We start from the raw sequence: 17,001 nt of genomic DNA on the forward strand, positions 1-17,001 counted from the left end.
TTGTAGTAGAGAGCTTCTGAATCGAGCCACCTCTTCTATCAACGCGTTCTCAGATCTTTTCTCTCTATACTGTCGTTGCTGCCACTGTTGCCACCGCAGTTTCCGCCGCCGTTGCCGCCACAATTTCTGCCGTCGATGCCACCGTAGGTGCCGTGGTACAACGCATTTTCAGATCTGTTCACTCCCGACCTTCTTCTTCAACGCTGCTTTCTCTCACTTCGATTCCTTTGAACTGCCGCGCCGCTGGTACTTCCTTTCTTCTTCTTCCCTATTAATTTTCTGATATTTCTTCTTTATTAATAATATTTTTTTCTCTGTGTCGTCTCCTCTGTTCTGTTGCAACTATTTTACTGGTATCTCCTTTTTGTTCTTCAGTAATGTTTAACTGTTTATGTAGTTTATGTCTTGGTTTGATTATAGTTTTGGTTTGATTAAACTTTATTGTTGTTTTGGCTACTAATTTTGTTCTTTATTGTTATTGACTGTCTATTAATAATATTGTATCGCAAATTAGTGACCATTGTGCTTTAATTTTAGACTTATATATTATTAGTGATTATTATGTTTTAATTCTTTGTAGACATCATTAATTCATTATCAGAACAAAATGGCATTATTTGATTCACTGTTTTCTGTATAGTGTAGTGCAAGGTCTAATGGCTTTTTGGATTGTTCAACAAGATATTCTTATTTGATTCTCAGGGTTTACGGTTTAGGCCCCTGTGCTTCTTGAAAAATGAGTTTCATTGGTCTCGAGGCTCTTTAATCTATGCATTAATTTGAGGTTATATACCTTCCATTTTGTTAAATCAATTATTTCCTAATCATTGTATTCTGTACTTATCTTCATCATTGTTCATCACATTTGTGTTTGTCAACAGGCAATATGTTATCTATCATATATTTTTACTGCTTCACTGATTTAGGTGAAGAGGAAAAGTAATTTTTCCCCCTAATTATCTGAAGCAACCAAACTGATGTTTACAATCAATAACATTTTTTAGGCTTAGGGGACTAGTTGTTCTGGGAACGTGAATTCATGAAATATAATTTTGCATTTTTTGAGCTTGGAACTTTTTATATTTAGCTTCTTCTCTCAAGTTCTACTATTTATCTTGTACTCACTTCTCACTTTTCACTGAATTAGGCTGAAGAGTGTTATCTATCACTTTAGAGGAAATAGAGAATTTCCTTAGCTAAGAATCGGTTAGTTTTGTTGCAAAGTTGTTTCTTCTTTATCCCTAAATTTTATTATTATCACCATCATAATTATATTGAATTTGTCTCCTGTTAGGGATTGGAAGGCCTCATGGGCAAATGGATCCTAAAGCATTCTTGCTTCAATAATTCAATGTAATAGCTAGACAACGAGTAAGTTATCATTCATTGTTAAATGTATTTTGGGTTCCAATACTGTAACAGCTAGACGCAGTATTGCTCTTCAAGTTCTCAATTTAGTGTAATTGATGTCCAAGTACTATATCCTTAGGTGCTCTTGGAGCATGATGTGTATTTTGCTCCCAACTAATTAGAAAAATGCCATTTTAAATTGGTGTTTAAATTAATAGCTAGCCATATCATATCATGTCATTTTTGTTGATTGTTTTCATACCCACTTGGAGCATAGTTCATAATGAGCACCGAAGAATATCTATGGTGGTCCAAATAAATATAACTAGAAAAATGGTGAGTTGGCATTTTTGAGACATAAATATTTCTTTTGAATGCATATCTAGTCAAACAAATTCTTTGGTTTTCCTCCCTAAATCCTAATTAAGAAGGTGCACTTTTGTGTTCTTGGATTTCAATCGGCCAAAGGAAATGGTGCTTGCAATAATAGTTTATATCCTAATGGCAGTGAACAATAATAGTTTATATCATATTTCATGTAATTTTCTGTTAAATTATTTATTTATTTATTTATTTATTTATGAATGGAATAGGATGCCAAGTTAGTTAAATTATAATTCTTTCTCCCATTCTTAAAATATTATAAATACAAAGTCAGGTCCTCCTCCAAAACCTAGCACACATGTTTTATTCCTGACCACCGACTCGAAGGCATTATTAATAAATTCAGGTTCAACTGTTTCAATCCCTTCTTGAGAATCCTCTAGCTCACATAAATTCTTATCAATTTGTTCGGCAATCTTGTCCTGTGATGAATTGACAAAATAATCAACCACTTAAAGAGGACAAGATCAATTTCAAGCAATATATACTATTGTAGTACTAGTTTAAAATGCAATTACGTTTACTTCCTTAGATGCCTCATCAACCCATTCACCATTTGTCTTTTTGTGTGTCAGTTGCCACAATTTCTGCAAATGAGGCTCCTTTCCAGTCACCGAGTCCTGCTGTTAAATTTTTTTGTTATTAGTTTTATAACTAGTGTGATTATTGGTACTAGATGCAGTTACGTTTAGCATAAGCAAGGGTGAGAAATGAATAATGAGGAATGAGCATGCATGCCCCATCAAGTGGACCATAAGTCCTTAGTTTATGGGGTCCATGTCCTAAACAATATGCCCTCATACACTGCTTTGTACCTCAAAAAGAGAAAGCATTCAATCAATAATAATGATAACACCTTGTGTGCTGCTCTTTCATCACCATCTTTTTGTCTCTCTGGATTATTTTTTATTTTCCCCTCTAATTAATTTAACCACACAACTTAATTACATACATATCACTCCTCTCTAACAAAAAATATTGTTAAGTAAGATTTCATAGACGTGATGAAATTTCATTATTACTTAATTAATTAGTCTTGCCAATAAAATTTTATTTATGCGAAGAAATGATGATGTTGGATCTATATATATGGTTTTGGTTGGAGAAATTAAACTACTTAAAATAGGGAGAAAGAGGGGGACTTGGATCTGTTGACCTAAGCTTTTAATAATTTATGCATGGGCATGTCTTGTTCCAAATGCTTTTCTTTATCTTTACCTCTTTAGATTTCTGGCCGCATGAAAAGATTTCTGGCCACTGGTATAATTTGTCTGCATTTTTCTCCTATTTATCTTGTTTACTGTGCTTATTTGGCCACTGGTAAGGAGGATAGAATAGAATAAACTAATGCTTAACAGTTTTGTATTTGTTTATGTGCAGTCATGCCAAGGGGCAAACGCATAAAAAATCCATTAAAGTTTGTAGATGAGAGGGAAAACAACATTGCTTCTCGTTCACTTCAACCTCCAGCACCAGCAACATTTGAAGATACCACTAGTGTAGAGGCTAGTGAGGCTCCTTCTCAAGATCCTTCTCAAGCTCCTTCTCAAGCAATTGCAAATTCCATTTCATCTGATGGAGCCACACGTTGTTCTAATTCAAAGTCTTCATCTGCTTGGAATGTGGAGATAATTGGTATTAATTTATATTGCATAATTAATTAATGTGATTAAAGCATAGTTTAAATCGTTTATGCTATTAGGTTGAACATGTCCTGATCAATAATCATTTGTTAGCTTAAAAGGTTGTAACTCCTAATATTTTATATTTGACTTTTGAGAATAACTGTAATAATGAAGTTTAAAAAAATGGATAAATAGTTAATATACATGCATTATTTATGAATGTTTTCAATAATGAAGTTTTTTATTTTCCTTAAGACTCTACAAATATGAAGAAGAAGGCTAAGATCAAAGTCAAGGATGTTTGCAACTTACCTAGGGGAGACCGTGTAATTGTAGAGGTTGACGAAGAGGGTGCGGCATATGGTGAAGCACAAGGTTTACTTGCTGGCTATTGTGGTATATTAGCAACTAATGCACGTATCTTTCCAATTAGCTTTGAAAAGTGGTCAGGACAAGAAAATGGTGGCATGCCTAAGTCTTTTAAGGATGAGTGCTTTGATACAATGATAAAGGTAAAATTCATTTTATTTGAAACTTCTATTAGTTCAAGTAATTATTTATTTATTATTTATTTATTTCTTTGTTTGTTTGAAGCCCCACTTCCATTTTACAAGCACAGAAAAGATTGCCTACAGGTATTGCATTCAAAGTATTGCAAAGAAGTGGGGAACATATAGGCAAAGATTGTGGAATGAGTTCTATGATCCAACCATGAGAAGAGAAGCATTGGTGAACAATGTGCCTGATGATGTTCCAAGAGATCAATGGGCTTGCTTTGTCAATTATCGACTAAAGCCGTCTACAGTTGTAAGACACTAAACAATTCATTTAGTTATTGTTGTACTTTAATTAAAAAAAATTATTAATTGAAGTTATTATATTTATTTTTAGGAGCTTTGCATGAAAAATAAGGAAAATCGAAGTAAGCAAACCATTCCTCACACTTGTGGATCTAAATCCAACTCTCGGAGGCGACATGAGATGGTATATCTATAACAATATATAATGCGAAAACCTCAAGTTTGGTGTCCAATTTTCTTTCCTATTTTAACCCTACTAAGTGTGAACATAATCCAAAACTAACTTTACAGTTATGCATTTCACTACCAGTTACAAAAAAATTCACACGTAACTTCTTTCTCAATCCTCCACTTAAATAATCTATTTTTTTTTTTCATTTCTTTAATTTTCTTTACTTCTCTTTCTCAACTCTAACATTTTTACCTTTTGAATAACTCTTTAGAAAACTTCCTAAAATAGATAATGACTATGATAAATGTTGGTTTTAGAAGCATGTACGAACAAAAGAATAATTTATGATGGAGAAAGTGTTCAATTATCATCAATAGTAGTGATAAGTAATTTTTGGTAAATTTTATTATATTTTGTGATATTTATTTAAATTATATTTTATTTAGTTTTATCTTAGTTTTAGTTTGTACCATTTTGTTCTGAGTATAATGTACTCTGTAGCTTCACTCTAATTATTTTATTAGAGCTTTTGTTGTAGTTTCTTAAAAAAAATTTATCATTTTTGTATTTCTTTTGATGTTTTTCTTCTCCTTTCTTTAACATTCTCAGTTGAATTGCCTCCATCCTACTCCTTTGCCTTCCTCCACTGCGGTTATAATTTTTTTTTTCAATTTACTTACTCAATCTATATTTTTAATCCATTTTTAATTTTTTTAATTTGTTACCAATTTTTCACGTAGACAAATAGCGTTATGTTTTTTTCTTTCATTAATTTGATTTGACAAAAAAAAATAGTATCTTAACATTTTATATGTACATTTTATTTATTTTTTTGATATATCTGTATTTAACTAATTGTCAATGTTTAACTATCTGTCAATGATGGGATGAAAAAATTTTATAAATATTTTTTAATATTTTTCTTTTTAAATTGCTTTTAATGGGATAATTTTTTTTATTTTCTAAAATACTTGATTACTTAGAATATTGTATTTAAAATTTGAGTATATAAATATTTTTAAATTAAACTAAAATAAATAAATTATATTACAAAAAAATTTATTAATTTTACCTTTTACAATATTATTTGTTTGGCATATTGGCTTAGTTATTTAATTCGTATATAATGCATGCAAGAAAATCACATCTATCAAGTGTTTCTTAAAATATTCGTATACTAATTTTCTAAATAATTAATTATTTAGAGTATTGAATTTGATATTTAATTACATAAAGTATTGTATTTGTCATACAGAAGACACAAAAAATATGCACATATCAATGATAAAGTGAACAAACTCCATATAACATTAAAATGGATAAGATAAGAACTTTGTTAATTAATTTAATTTTTTAATTTATTAGTTTTTATATATCTTTTATTTTTTAGATTATTTTATTTTATTAGGCATTTTAATTTATTTTATTGTATTTTTTTTATTTTAAAAATTTTAGAGTCTAAAGAACTCCTATTCAAACGATTCAAACCACATGATTAAAAAGTGGTTTAAGAGAATATATTTGAATTTGGGTATTTTAGCATTTATTAATGAATAACTACTAGAAAAAAAATTATTGCATAAATAACAGAAATAAGTTGATAATATATAGGCTAATTTAGAAAACCAAAAAAAAGTAAAAACGTAACAAAAATTAACTTTAATTTTGAAGATAAATAAAAAGATGTGACATTTTATACATTAGATAATTTAAATGATACTCATTATATAGGAAGTGAAAAAAATTTTTACTGAAAAAAATTTCATAACAAAATTGAGTTTGGAGAGAGAGAGATATAAAATTTTCTAATTAATTACAAAGAAAAAAGTGACTTTTAAATATGGCTCATATTTTGTAAACAATAGTATTTTTCTATTTATTTTTATGACTTTGAGTTAGATAGAAGAAGATAAAATAATATTGTAATAATTATTTTATGAATTATGTTATTTGTAGATTTATAGATAGGTGATGTATGTGTTCATTATAATTAAATCATTTTTATATTGTTATTGTTTATAGATAAGTAATATATGATTATTTTAATTTGAACATTTTTATATTATCATTGATTATTCTATATTATTATTTTTATGTTATTAGAATTTAAACTTTTAAAATTCATTAAAATAATTAACTTTAAATCCCATAAAAAAAGCGGCTGAACAGGCACGGTAGTGCCTGTTGAGCCGCTAGTATATATATACACACACTTGGTACATGTGTGATTTTACTTGCATTATATATGTTAATTGTTTAACTCTTTATTCCTTTTTTTTTAGTACTTAGAAACGGGAAAGAAGCCTAGTAGAGGAATGATGTACATTGAAACACATAAGAGAAAGGATGGGTCTTTTGTAAATAACAAGGCATTAACTATAGTGGTAAGTATTTTGTAAACCTTTGATATCTTATGTTGTTTTATTTGTATGTGATCATGTGAAAATGAGATTTGAGTGTGGTTGCTTGTGGATTGAGATATATAATAATTATAGAAAAGTGGTTCACTTCACTTGCATGCACTTTTCACTTTAAATTTTTGGTTGTGATAATGGTCTAGGAACATTAGAATAATCATAATCTGTAATGCCATTGGTTACATGTGTTGCTACTTTTAAATTGAATAGTTTCTATTTACTATTTTTAAATAGGAACAAATTGAGCTGAATATGACACAGTCAAATACACAATTTGAGGTGTCTCCTAATGATGCTGTTGGTAAAGTTTTGGGGCCTGAACACTCTGGGAGAGTTCGTTGCATGGGCATGGGAGCAGCGCCTACAAATACCTTTAGGAATGTGAGAAGTCGGCTTAATGGGATGACCATTTCCACTAATTCAGCTGGATCTTCTTCGCCTACTACTGCTGTAATTTTACAGGAAAAGATCAATAATTTAGAGTCCGACTTACATAATTCACAGCAAAAGGTCATTAGTCTAGAGTCTAAGTTGCAGCAATCATTTGATATGATGAAAACATATCTAATGATGAAGGAAGGAGGAATTCCCGAAGCGCTTATTGGCTTCTTTTCTGCCCGCGAGGTAACTTTATAATAAATTCATCTGTTAGGAATATAAGTTTAGATGGAATAATAAATACATTATTTTACCAACTTGTTTCATTATCAGTGGTAACCCATGACTCTAGATGCCAAAAATTAGGCTGAGAATAGTTAAGAACATGGACATCACAATGTCCTTGCATTCTGTTAGTGGTTGTTGTCCATTAAACATGGGAAACTGCTCTGCTGCTGCGTTTTGCATGAACTGCAGAGGAAGCTATAGCCATATATCATTCATTTCCCCAAAATAAATCAGCCTCACAAAAAGGCAACCATATTTTACTGAACTCGGCTGAACCCATGAACACCAATACATAAATATACAATCGCTGCAATTTAATTTTTCTGAATTTCAGGAGTTCAGCACGAATTGGAAAAATAGTTGCAATAATTAGTTATTTGGGAATTACTTAATTATATCAATTTGGTCATAAATTAGTGCAAGTTGCCTCTGATCCTGTTCTAGGACAATGATATCATTTTGTAGTAAGCAACCTTTCTGCCTCTTCAATCGTATAGCTGCAGTTTTCTGTTTTCTTACACTAGGTTTAGATGCTCTTTAAAATTGAGTTGTAAGGCTTATACTGAATTATTTTGATGCTTAACTTCACTGAAATTACTAATAATATCTTATGTTTACATATAGGCTAATGATGCTGAAAGCGAGCCTACTACTCCCTTTGATGCTAGGAGATCGGCTGGTGATAGCAACGGGACAAATATTTGAGACTTTTATGTAATTAGATGATATTGAAATATTGAAGTTGTTTTATTTTACTTTTTAAAGAAAAACAGTTATGTAAAACAATACCGTATGCAATTATGTTTGAAACTATTGACTTTGAGAATTTTTCTTTTATATAGAGTTATGTCTTATATTGAGGAATTGTGTTATGAAATATTTAGTTTTTAAATTTTGATATTAAAATATAAATGAGATGAGATAAATGAATGATTTGTAATTAAAAATAAATAATTAATTACAGGATTTGTGGAGGTTTAAAAATCACAGAAAATAGTTAATTTTTGTTAAATTAAAAAATCAATTTGTGGAGGTTTTAAACTGCCACAAAAGTGATTTAAAATTGCCACAAAACACCAGTATAAAACTCCCACTAAACACACACAAAACCCCCACCACAAACCATATGGTGGGGGTTATAAACCTCCACAAATAAGAAAAAAAACCTCCACAAATAAACAAAAACCTTGTAGTGACGTATGATTAATATAAAAGATCATGTATAAATATGAGGCATATAAATTTAAGTTTTTGTATCAATAAAATTCTAATAGAACAACTTAAATCAACTATCAACTATCCTGATATATTTCTTCTTTTTTGTTTGATTTTTTCTTTTTTTATTCTTATTAAAAGAATAAAAACAAGAAAAATTATAAAAAGAAAAATAAAAAAGAGAAGATAAAAAAAAAAGAAGATGACCACCAGGATGAAGAAGAGGAAAAGAAAAATTTTAAATTGTACTAAATTTATCATAAAAATAACACTAAAATTTTTTAAGCTGGACACAAGAAGTTTTTGAATTTTGATACCAAAATTTTTTAATGGTAACACAGAAAATTTTTTAACTACTTAAAAATTATTAAAAACAAAAATAGCATCGAATTTTTTCAAAAATATCCACCAAATTTCTCAAGCATGACACTAAATTTTTCTCAATATATCTTATTCATCTACTTCTTTTTCTTCATATTTTATTTTCTTTTTCTTTCTCCAAACATCATCTTCTTCTTTTTCATGTTTTTGTTATTGATACAAAATTTTGCCTATATCTTCTTATATTTTAATTACTTCAAAAATAGAAGATTTTATCTAAACAAAATTAATTGAATTGTATACTTCTAAGTTCTAAGCAACAAATTATCTTACAATATGACGTGAAAATAAATTCAAATTCTATACTTATTGTGATAACATTTCTGTTTTATATAACAAATTTTGGTGTCATTTCTATTTTATTTTTGTGTTTTATATAAAATATTTCGGTTTGTATTCTATTTTTCTTTTTATTCTTCTCCTTCGTAAAAATTTTTAAAATACACAAATAAATAAATAAACAAAGAAGATAAATAAGAATAAGAAAAAAAATATAAGAAGAAAACAATGTCAATAATGACAATAACAATGACGACGACAACAATGAATGAGGAGGAGAAAAAAAAGAAGAGAAACAATGACAGAAAGAAAGAAAGAAGGAATGATAAGGAGGCGAAAAAACAAAAAGGAAAAGAAAACGAAGAAAAAAATGCGTATAAATTATGATGCTTGGTTGTTTAAATTTACTGCTACACTTAATTAATAGTGGAGTTCACTAAAAAATTATATTAATGAATTAACATGCTAATAATATTATTGTCGGATTTATTATTTGTATGACACTAAATAGACCTTTCAATTTACGCAAAACCCAATAATGTTATTGTCGAAACGACAATGCTAAAGAAATAAAAAAAGAACAGCCAGAATTTGTCTTATTTAACATTTAATAATTGTTGTGGCAATTAATGAATGCTAAATAAGATAAGTTATGGTTATTTTTTACCAATTTTTTTAGAAAAAGTATGAGGAGCCAATGTAGTTGCTATACAATATATACAATGGGAATATTTTTGTAATTAAAATAAAATAATAATTAATATAATTAATTATTATTTATTTCAAATTTCAAATTTAACTCAAATAAGGATTTCATACCCTTTTCCCCATTTGCACGGAATTGCTTCTCGCACATTCTCATCTCTCAACGGTGCCGCCATTGTGCATAGCCTTGGGAGACGCCGCCGTGAGCACCACGAAGGACCGAGCAACGCCGTCGCACAGCATAACTGCCTTCCTCTCCCCCGAATGAACGGAATTGCTTCTCCCCCATCTCATCCTCTCTCACTGTGCTGAGCCGCCACCCACAGCAGCCCCCGTCACCCATAGCTTCGGGAGACGCTGCCGTGCGCACCGCAAAAGCCCCTACATCACCGTCGCGTAGGTTGCGTTGTTCACTCAGCCCTAGACTTGCCAGTCGGAAAAGCCCCTCCCCCCGGCCGGCGACGTTTTACCCTCCGACGTCTTCTTCGTAAAAGGTCAGTATAAAGCTATTGTTCTACTCTATAGATTATGTTTGTGTGACACCTAGGGTTTAGATGTTCTTTGATTTTGGAAATCGAGCACCATGGAAATTGAGCTCAGCACTACAAGAAGGGGTTTTGCAGCAGGAACTTTTGGCTCTTCTGCTAAGCCTAGATCAATCAAGGCTCAAGCTTTTTCTGATTTTTCTTCTATTGATGATTCATGCCTTTGATTTGTTTGGTTTATTAGATATATTCTGAGATTTCTATAAAGTTAATCAAGGATATGTGAACTTTGAAGTGGTTGATTTTGATTTGCATATACACATGTATATTGGTTATACGTGATTTTCATTTTCATAACTAGACTGCTTACTTGATATCTGATTTTGGTGTTGAATTGCAGCAAAGTTTTTTTATTTAGACCCTTCTTGTCTATGTGAATGTATACTCATTTAGGAATATTTGAGAGATTTCCTTACTAGGACTCATTTTTTTAATTTGCTTCCTGATTAATTCTTGCAAAAGGTTAGATCAATGATTATGGTCAACCGAAAAATATAGTTTGGCTACGTAATTTTTTCAAGTACAATTAGGCATTTTGCAAAATTATGTTGTGTTAATATGTAGTATTATCCAGTATAGCTTCTTTTTGTTACATCTCTTTATTTGATGGATCCTAATATCATAATATGCAGAATTTGCATATTGTAAAGAAGCTTATGGCTCTCAAAAAAGTTTCTTACTGAAGTTGTATTGAAAATATATCCTTGTGTTTGCCTTATTTTGGTTATGATGATTCTTGTCATGTGTTATTTTGGTTATCAATGATTCTTATTTTGGTTACTGAAGTTGTTTTGCAAATATATATTCTTGTCTACAAGGCATGACAGCATGGTAATAGTGTTGTTCTTCTTGATTTTCTGCTCTTGGATAATCACCTTTATTTACTATTTCCTCTTATTTTCTCCACTTTTCAGTCACTTAATAATGTTTAAGCTCTATATTGCAGACGGTTTAAAACATTAATGAGATATCCCAGATGATGATTATTGTTCCAAAAGGGAACCTCTCTGAGACAATTTTAGTGACCAAAATGGCAAAATCTTCAAGTAATATATTGTTATTCTATTAACTTTAGTGATTTTAGCATCTTTGATGGTAACATGTTATTTGTCATTGTATTAAAAGATGGAGGCAATGCCGTTGACTTTGATCTGTTGTACTTATTTTATTTGTAATAATTATGTAGCTCATTATATGAGTTTTTCCCTTAAATACAGATTGAAGCAAAGAATTTGTATAAAAAAATTACTCAATTACGAAAAAACAATTGCCATAAGAATAAACAAGGTGATTATTTTCGACTTTTTGGACAAAACGATGGTTTTATAGATCAATATGGAAAGAAGTTGGGCAAAACTGTCCCAGAATTGCAACTTGGATAAAACTTTGGAATTACTATCTGGTATTTTCTGCATATTTTCAGGATTTAATATCTTTCGATCTATTTTGTTATTACATTTGGTATATTTTCATCTAAATACAAGGATGACTGCATTGAGGTTACTTAATGTTTCAAATACAAGAGCTTCCAATGGAAATGCTACCGTTTCTTCTTCAAGTCCAAGAGTTTTGAGAATTGGGGTGTTGTTTACTCTGAATTCTGTCATTGGAAGATCAGTAAAAGCCACAGCCACATTTTGGGCACAATAGATATAGCCCAATTAGTAAAATAGTCCGGATGTTCATTTTACTAAGACGGATTGAGAGCTCAATAACAAGTTGTAGAGGGATTCAGATACATCATGTACTATACTTTAAGCCATTTAAACTACGACGGATGTTTATTTTACTATAATTACGGATGGCTCTATCCATTCTAAAGTGGATGGTTATTTTGGGTATACTATTTGTAGTACAATTTATTACCCTGCTGTGTTAATGTAAACAAAAAAATTAAAAGAAAAATTGAAATAGGATGGATGTTCATTTTACTAGGTAGGATGATGGTTATTTTTATTCTAATTTGGATGTTTAATTGATTTGGATTAAATTTAACATAATTTTGTCTTATTGGAAGACTTTGTTAAAAATATTGTAAGTATGGAGTCTATTATAATTTAAAATTTACTAACACGCTTAATTCTATTTAAGTTAGTCATTTTCTTAAAATTTAAGCTAATAAATTATAAAAAAATATGTCACTATTAGATTAAGTGTCCAATAAATAAAAAAATTAATTGGTACTATACTTGCTGTTTATATTGCTCTTATTCATTGCTGTTTATATTGATTAATACAATAAGAATTCTTGCTGTTTATGTTGCTCTTATTAATTGAATTTTATTTTTTGCATCAATGATTGAGATAAATCATGTACTATACTCTAAATCATTTAAACTAAGGTGGATGTTCATTTTAGTATGATTGTGGATGGTTCTTTTCATTCTAAAGTGGATGATTACTTTGAGTATACCATTTGTAGTATAATTTATGACCCTATTGTGTTGATGTAAATAAAAAATTAAAAGAAAAACTAAAATAGGCCAGATGTTCATTTATTGTAAATCATAGCTTTATAGGTTCTTGAGTTCATATATATGGCATAAAGATTAACAAAGTTAAAAGATCTATAGTATGTTGTCATTTACATTGTTTAGTATTACAGAACAAAAAAATTCATGGAACAAGCAATATCTTTTCAAAATGTTGGCTGCTTTCTATGATGTAGTGTACCCCGCTGCCTCAAAGAGAGGGAAGTATTTGTACACGACAGGCTTTACCTTTCCTTCTGCAATTACTCGCCAAACATTCTTCTCCCCTTCATAGTGTACAATCTCATCATGAGGTCTCTTAGATACACCACTCGTAGTGAAGACTCAACAAAATCATAAACCACAAAAGGAGGGTAATTTGACAGCACAAATAAATCCTATCTTCACCTTCTGTCTTACAATATGGAAGTATGTAACTGCAAGCCAACCATAAAATTTTGTAAACCATACAAGGCTCCAATACTTTTTCATGCTAAAATAAATTCAACTAAAACTCATTGCATGAGAAATACATAAACATTAAACAGATTAAATTACATGCTATATACTACAAAATGCAAACAAGGTATGAAACTAAGAATAAGGTAGAGCAATGATTGATTTCTAGCTAGAACTCTAAACTCTATTCAGACTAATATCCAAAGTCAGTACACATAATCATAATTAAGAAATGATTTAGTTTCTAGTTAAAACTCTAGGTCTTATTCAGACAAGTAATAAGCTAAATAAATGAATATCTTTCTCTTCACCCCTCAACTGCGAACAAAATAAGCTCAATTTAACACTATAATTGATTACCACTATATAACAACATGGTGAGGATGAAGCTATAAGACCAAGCTCATGAATATAGAATCTAGAAGGGGAAAAAAGAAACAAATAGCATTAACTAAGACAGTAGAGCAAGCTAACTTCAGTTTACTCAAATAACTGAAAGGTAAAAGCTCGAACCTTTGCTATCCAAACTTAGATTCCCTCTTGAGAAAATTGGAACCAAAATTCATTGAATAATTAGTGAATTGAAAAATCAGAGGATATAGATAAGTAGTTTTTCGGTAAGAAGAGTGGAAATTTTAAGCTTTTGCAATTCTTTCCGCGCAAAAATTAAATCAAAAGCAACCATCTACATCATAATTTTATTCAACAAGTTCCCACACAATAATCATGCAGCAAGTGAGGTTTTCACTGTGATAAATCTAACAACTCAGCAATATAAACATAATAAAGAACTAGAAGCAGCATAAACAGGAATCATGAGAAAAAGACATCAAGCCACTAACCGGTTAACGTCGATGATGGTAGGTGTGGTCGGGCAGACACACCAACGAGACCGTGAACCATCCAATGGTCACGCAAGAGTAGGACCCAGGCCGCCAGCTGACGCAGAATGGCGAGGGCGAACGACGTTGGGTGATGCAGGTCGCGTTGGCACAGATTGGGGTTCCAAATCGCGCGGGGATGGAGCGGCCGGGTGTTCAGCCGTAACGTTGCTCACGGGTTGCTTCCAGCGAGGGTGATGGCGCGCGACGGAGGCTCTGTGTCCGGCGGCAACTCGGACGGGGATGCTCAGCTGTCACAGTCCACAGCAATTGCTGCCAGGAATGGAGGACGGGTGTGATGGAGGTTGGCCCTTGAAGTCCTGTGCAGCAGGAGTTCGCAGGTCACGCGACGGCTGCTAGGGGTGGGATGTAAGACCCAGAACTTTGAAAAGTCTTATTATGATCAAGTCTCAAATCATATAGTTATTTATAACCTTAATTTCAAAGATTACTTTCTTAAGGATAATTAAGGCAAGTTGTGATTTATTGAATTTGAGATGAGTTATGATTATTATCCAATTTTACAATTATTGGATTATTTTCTATATTCAAGTTATAAAGTTGGTAGTTGTGAAATAATAAGGATTTTATATGACTTGGATTAGATAAGTAATATTTTAAATATTAATATTGCTATTTTGGAAAAATAAAGGATTTAATTATATTATTTCCAATTATTGGATTTGAATATTTTATTGAAAATAATTTGTAAAATTGATGAGCAAATGGTATTTTCTATATACAATTAGTGTTGGATTTAATTGGGTTTCAATTACTATATTTTTCCCCAATTTCATTTGAAATTACAAAAGTACCCCAACCCTAGGTTTCAAAAATGAAACCCTACCCTAACCTAACTCCATCAGCCGCTGGGTTCCCTTTCTCCTTCACCAATCCAACGCACAGCTTCCCTGAACCCAGCAGCAGCAACCCTCTCCCCTTTCTCAAATCGAATCACAGCCACGCTCCCCATTTCCTAGCTCAGCGCCGTTTCTCCCACTCATGCACCTCTAGCCTCACCTCTCATCACGCAGCACACATTGCCTTCCCCAATACCCACGAAGAAGAAAGAAACAGACCAATGAGGGAGAGGGACGCGCTGCCAGTGTCATTTGGTTCGTGGAGCCGTCACCTCTGCTCGTCGACGCCGTTCAAGGAAGAAGGGAGGACGCGCGCGCGCAAGGGAGGAAGGAGCCGTCTAACTTGCTGCCGCCGCGCTGCTCGAGATCTTCAAACCATCCGTGCCGCCGCCGTTCGTATCGCGACCAGAGGGGAGCGGGAGACCTAGAGGGAGGCGTCGCGCAGAGAGGGGCGCTGTCTTGCGCGCCGCCGTCACACCTGAATACCGCCGTTGCTACTGCGATTTTGCCGTCACTGGAGCTGGGTAGTCATCCTTACCAGCAGCGAGGAAGAAGTGAGATGAAACCCCCCTCCGTGTTTGCTGCTTCGGTCCGCTGAGAAAGGTCTTGGTGCCACCGGACTGCCTCACGTGAGGAGCACCGCCTTCGAAAGCTACCGTCGCCTAACCAGCTACTGCAGAAGTTGTCTCCTGTCGTATATGGCTGCCAGAGAAGTTGTTGTGGCCGCCGGAACCACCGCCGGAGCTTCTGGCTACTTTTGTCGTCGCCGGAAAAAATTGCCGGTAAGGGTTTTATTGAGGTTTCTGCCTTTTTGGATTTGAAGAATGTTTTTAATACTGCGTGGTTTTTATAGTTGATCCACCAGAGATTCTGGCCGCCGCTGGAGCTATTGCCGGGGCCGGTTCGAAGTCGCAGCTGCTTCGTGTTGTTATTCCGGTAAGAAATTATGTTTCGAGAAGCCTCGCGTTAGTTTTCGGTTGTGTTTGGTTAATAAATGAGTTTTCGTAACGTGGGGTCGAGTCCTGATTATTATATGTTGCGATTAGTGTTGCTTTGGTTATTGCGAAAGTAGCTGGGAGCTGAGGTTTTGGTTGCCGTCAGTTCGGGTTGAGGCGGAAAAGACTCTGTGAGACGTTTGGGTTATAGAATTGTGTTCTAAGGTAGGGACGCTTTCCGAAAACTATAGTTTATTATTGGAATTATTACATATGGGTACTGATGTGAGATATTGTGTATTTGGTGATTGTATCTGCCTTATGTATTATTTGATTGACTCGAATGACTATGGATGTTGGTTTGGCTGAATTGTTGTGTGGCTTGTGAAATGTAATGTTTGAAGTTGATTCTTTAAAGATTTGAAATCTGAGTTTAATCCGTTGAGGATTGGTTTGAATTGAGTCAATTATTTTGATGATGTGAAAAATAGAATACACTCTTGAATTCAGCCTAGCTTGCTTTAAATGATCTGGTTTTTGATAAATGACTGTTACTGAACCGTTTCTTTAAAGCTTTGGAAATGAGTTTATTCGGCTGATAACGATTTGATTTTTAAAACGGTTTCCTTGAAATATGGAATTGAGATGACTGTTGGATTTGGCTTGCCTTGAACTGATTTTGGAATTCGGGCTGTTGGAAAAAGATTGTGGAATGGTTTTGTTGGGACCCGAACCGGGTGGCAAAGTCCAAGTTTTAGGGGAGATACTGCCAGAATTTCTATAAAATCTGAGTCTTTATTAAAATGTTGTTTGGAAAATGAGGAGTTAAAGACTTCTACTATTTTATTTGAATTAT

At 32.4% G+C, this 17,001-nt stretch overlaps 1 protein-coding gene across 1 annotated transcript; it reads left to right on the plus strand.

Annotated features, from left to right (window-relative positions):
* LOC107630753 lies at nucleotides 2,005–8,274 on the plus strand. The gene is made up of 8 exons (XM_016333972.2): nucleotides 2,005–2,080; nucleotides 3,115–3,369; nucleotides 3,615–3,871; nucleotides 3,954–4,166; nucleotides 4,251–4,343; nucleotides 6,614–6,715; nucleotides 6,983–7,372; nucleotides 8,039–8,274. Exons 2-8 carry the CDS (start codon nucleotides 3,117–3,119, stop codon nucleotides 8,117–8,119), a joined length of 1,389 nt encoding a protein of 462 aa, XP_016189458.1. The 5' UTR covers nucleotides 2,005–2,080; nucleotides 3,115–3,116; the 3' UTR covers nucleotides 8,120–8,274.

Source organism: Arachis ipaensis, chromosome B03 (genome assembly GCF_000816755.2).
Source record: "Arachis ipaensis cultivar K30076 chromosome B03, Araip1.1, whole genome shotgun sequence".
NCBI classification, from domain to species: domain Eukaryota; kingdom Viridiplantae; phylum Streptophyta; class Magnoliopsida; order Fabales; family Fabaceae; genus Arachis; species Arachis ipaensis.

Bases quoted from the DNA above. Each gene is read 5' to 3' on its own strand.
- LOC107630753 (XM_016333972.2), top strand. From the start codon at position 3,117: ATGCCAAGGGGCAAACGCATAAAAAATCCATTAAAGTTTGTAGATGAG. The intron at 3,872-3,953 runs GTAAAATTCATT...GTTTGTTTGAAG, and splicing joins GCTTTGATACAATGATAAAG to CCCCACTTCCATTTTACAAG. The intron at 7,373-8,038 runs GTAACTTTATAA...GTTTACATATAG, and splicing joins GCTTCTTTTCTGCCCGCGAG to GCTAATGATGCTGAAAGCGA.